The following is a 3,415-nucleotide window of genomic DNA, read 5'->3' on the forward strand; positions in this document are numbered from 1 at the left end:
GCTAGCTTCACAGCTAGTTAGCTACTTGTAGGAGCAGCGTATATACAGGAGTCGACTAACGTTACCTAACCATCAATTAGCTAACGTTTTCTCACTCTGGTGACTGTTTGCAGCGGCCATGGACGAAGAAACCCACCCCAAAACCCTGTAAGTAACAATAGGGATATAATAACTCTAGGTGACGGTAGCTTAACCGGTGGCTAACGGTAGCTACCCGCTGCCTTCACAAACCCGGTGATTACGTTACAGCTCCGTTAACTAGCCAGACAACAACACTGACACGGGATTGGGTAACACGAGTTTAAATGTAAGCAATAAAAACATAAAAACATTATCACTTCATATATTCATGTAGTTAATCTGCTGCCCCGCGTTAGGCCGGCTTGTAAAGTCATTCAAGTCAATGTAAACAACGTCACAGCAATAACTTGCCATCACTTCACGATAATACCCTAAATAATCTGTCTGTTAGTCAGTTTTTTTTGGAATAACTATTACTGTCTATACAACCTCATCGTTACTAAGATGATACTGTTAAGAGCCCTCACTAAATTAACCCCATTTCCTTTTCAGGTATGTGGGAAACCTCTCCAGGGATGTCACGGAAATTTTGATTCTGCAACTCTTCACCCAGATAGGGCCTTGTAAAAGTTGTAAAATGATCACAGAGGTAAGTAGCATAACATTGTTTTGTTGTATCTTCCTGAATGTCTTTTCCTTTTTGTCTGCATGTCCTCATACCTTTCATTCACATCTTTTCACACACACACAAAAAAAGTTCAGATTTAATTAATGGAACTCACTGTTGGAAAAATGTGAATACAGTTTTTTTAATTGCAGTCACACTTCACCTCAATGTAATGCAGGAAAGCTGATATAATATTTTGATCTTTTGCATTTGACCTTGTGTCTTGCAGCACACAAGCAACGACCCCTACTGCTTCGTGGAGTTCTTTGAGCACAGAGACGCTGCTGCAGCCCTTGCAGCCATGAATGGGAGGAAGATATTGGGAAAGGTGGGGTCGTTTTTCTGGTCTAAAATAATAGTCAGACTAGACAGTTCATCTGTTGTCTGAACTATGCCGTGGTCCGTATTCCTTGAACAGACAAACAAGTGATGTCTCAGAATTTTAAATGTGCTCTGTGACTTTTCTGCTTTCAGGAGGTCAAAGTAAATTGGGCCACCACTCCAAGCAGCCAGAAGAAAGACACATCCAGTAAGTGTTCACCTATTGATCTTCTAATCTGCTGTAATAAAAAGTTTACCAGAGAATAGGAAATGGTTTAATTCCTTTTGTTTGTTTGTTTTCTAGATCACTTCCATGTTTTTGTGGGTGATTTGAGCCCTGAGATTACCACTGAGGATGTCAAGGCTGCATTTGCACCTTTTGGGAAAATCTCGTAAGTTTTTGCCTTAAAGGTTGTTTCCTTTTATGGTCAGTACAATAATTACTACAGTGCAAGCATATTGTTTTTTCTAAAGTTGGGTAGCATTAAGGTACTTCTTATTCATTTCTCCTAAGTTTATGTTCTGAAACAACCATCCATGGCCATGTTTACCTGCATGCAACATGGGTATTGAATTGACTTCCCAAAATGTAATGGTAAGAAAAGATTTTAAATAAAACGTACCAAAACAGACGTAAAAATGAATATAAAGAAAACAGACTCTTACTGTGCAACCAACACCTGCAGGAAAAACAAGTCTAAACTACTGAACATCTGTATGGATTTATGTTATCTACCCTTTTGATTGTTCAGCACTGCGAATGAGCACTTTATGCATAGATATGCAGGTTTGGGGAAGTTGATGCTTTTTCTCACACAAAAGTGAGAATATTTTTTTTATTTAGTCAACAGAGATGGTTAGTGTTCAGGTGAACAGCTTCGTGTTTGGTTCAACCCAATGTATTCTTTGTCATTTTTATGTCATAAGAGTACTACAATCATGCATGTAAACATGGTTGATGGACTAACATAATTGTAAGCATTGCATGAAAGAAGATATCAGAATGGATTTAACCTTTTACTAAGATATTATGTACTGCTTTGTTTTCAAAAACATTCTTAAAAGATTGAAAAACCTAATTTAATTGATTACAACATAATTACTGTAAGCCAGTAAGTGCTTTATTGCAGTTATTCACTTGTGATTTGTGCATTGTGTCTCTGTTTTTATGTCATAGGGTCAAACATTATGTTAAGTGTTAGCTTTTAGTCCAATGTTGCTTTTCTTTGCGTATTTAGGGTATGGTAAGTAACTTGTGTGTCAGCAAAAATGTAAGCTTTGTGTATGAACCTTAACAGCTTTTAGTTGTGGGTCTCAGTGAAGTAATAGCACTTTGGTTATTTTACAGAAATGCTCATAGGATTGGACAGGAGCTTGAAGGCTAACAGCAAGGAACTGTGCACTCTGGAGACTCAGATGTAGTTTTTTTCTCTATTTATTCCATTCTTTCCATATGTCTTTTTTTATAGATGCTTTGTATTAACGTGATTTAGCTTAGATTTAACAAATTCCAATACTCAATGTATTCCTCTAAACTTATGTTTTAAATTGTCTCATTTTGATTTTCATAGTATTGTTTATAGTGCAATGATCCTCTTCCAAAATTTCTGAAAATGTCAATTTCTCAAAATTTGCAGCTCCCCCAAACTCCATACTCCATATTGGTGGTAAAGAATTGACCAGGAAAAATAAAGAAATCTGTTAACAGGCCATGTATGCCGTTTAATTCCTTTTTTTCTCTTTTGATATTTTCTATATATTTCTATTTATAGGAAGAGCACCAATTGCAGATTTTAAGAATGCATGGTAATCTATATAATCTGTTCCTTTTGTGAATTTAAATCAGTAGCCTACTGTTTTGAAAACTGAACAAGAAGTGGTGCTCTAGTGGCAAGGCTCCATTAATACACCTGAACTTATGTAAAACCACTACTGTAGGCTGCATGTATTTGTACATACTTTTTGTTTTCAAGTGTTGCTTTGTAGTTAATATTACAGTACGAGTCAGTGCTCAGTCCAGGGTCATGATAGCTAATGTACATTAATGTAGGACAGTGTAGAGGATTCACAGTTCAGTGTGTTTTGCGTGGTTCCTTTTTTTAGTTTGAAGCATTTAAACTGAAAAGTGCACTGACGTTGTTTTCACTTTCCCTCCAGGGATGCCCGTGTTGTGAAGGACATGACGACAGGCAAATCAAAGGGGTATGGATTTGTGTCCTTCTACAACAAACTGGTAAGGCTCCAGTGCAAGAACACAGACTGAAGGTTATTTCTATTTTCTGTTTATTATCCTACTTTTAAAACGTTTGCAGTAATTAAAAGAATGAATCCTAGTTAAAACCATATTCACAACTTAAATCATCTAACAGTACATTGTCTTCTTAAACTTCACCGTTTTGAACATTA

The 3,415-nt window shown here is 36.6% G+C and overlaps 1 protein-coding gene across 2 annotated transcripts in view; it reads left to right on the forward strand.

Annotated features, from left to right (window-relative positions):
- Positions 1-3,415, forward strand: part of tial1 (TIA1 cytotoxic granule-associated RNA binding protein-like 1) — a 7,881-nt gene continuing 4,466 nt past the window's right edge. The window contains exons 1-6 of one of the 2 annotated variants that reach the window (XM_062430288.1): positions 1-147; positions 574-670; positions 918-1,016; positions 1,163-1,217; positions 1,314-1,401; positions 3,167-3,242. In XM_062430288.1, coding sequence (XP_062286272.1) covers positions 119-147; positions 574-670; positions 918-1,016; positions 1,163-1,217; positions 1,314-1,401; positions 3,167-3,242 — 444 coding nt within the window. In that variant the 5' untranslated portion in view covers positions 1-118. Of the gene's footprint in view, positions 148-573; positions 671-917; positions 1,017-1,162; positions 1,218-1,313; positions 1,402-2,188; positions 2,428-2,646; positions 2,723-3,166; positions 3,243-3,415 lie in introns of those variants that run through there. The other variant, XM_062430289.1, reaches the window with a different exon arrangement.

This window comes from Scomber scombrus, chromosome 12 (assembly GCF_963691925.1).
Source record: "Scomber scombrus chromosome 12, fScoSco1.1, whole genome shotgun sequence".
In the NCBI taxonomy this organism is placed as follows: Eukaryota; Metazoa; Chordata; class Actinopteri; order Scombriformes; family Scombridae; genus Scomber; species Scomber scombrus.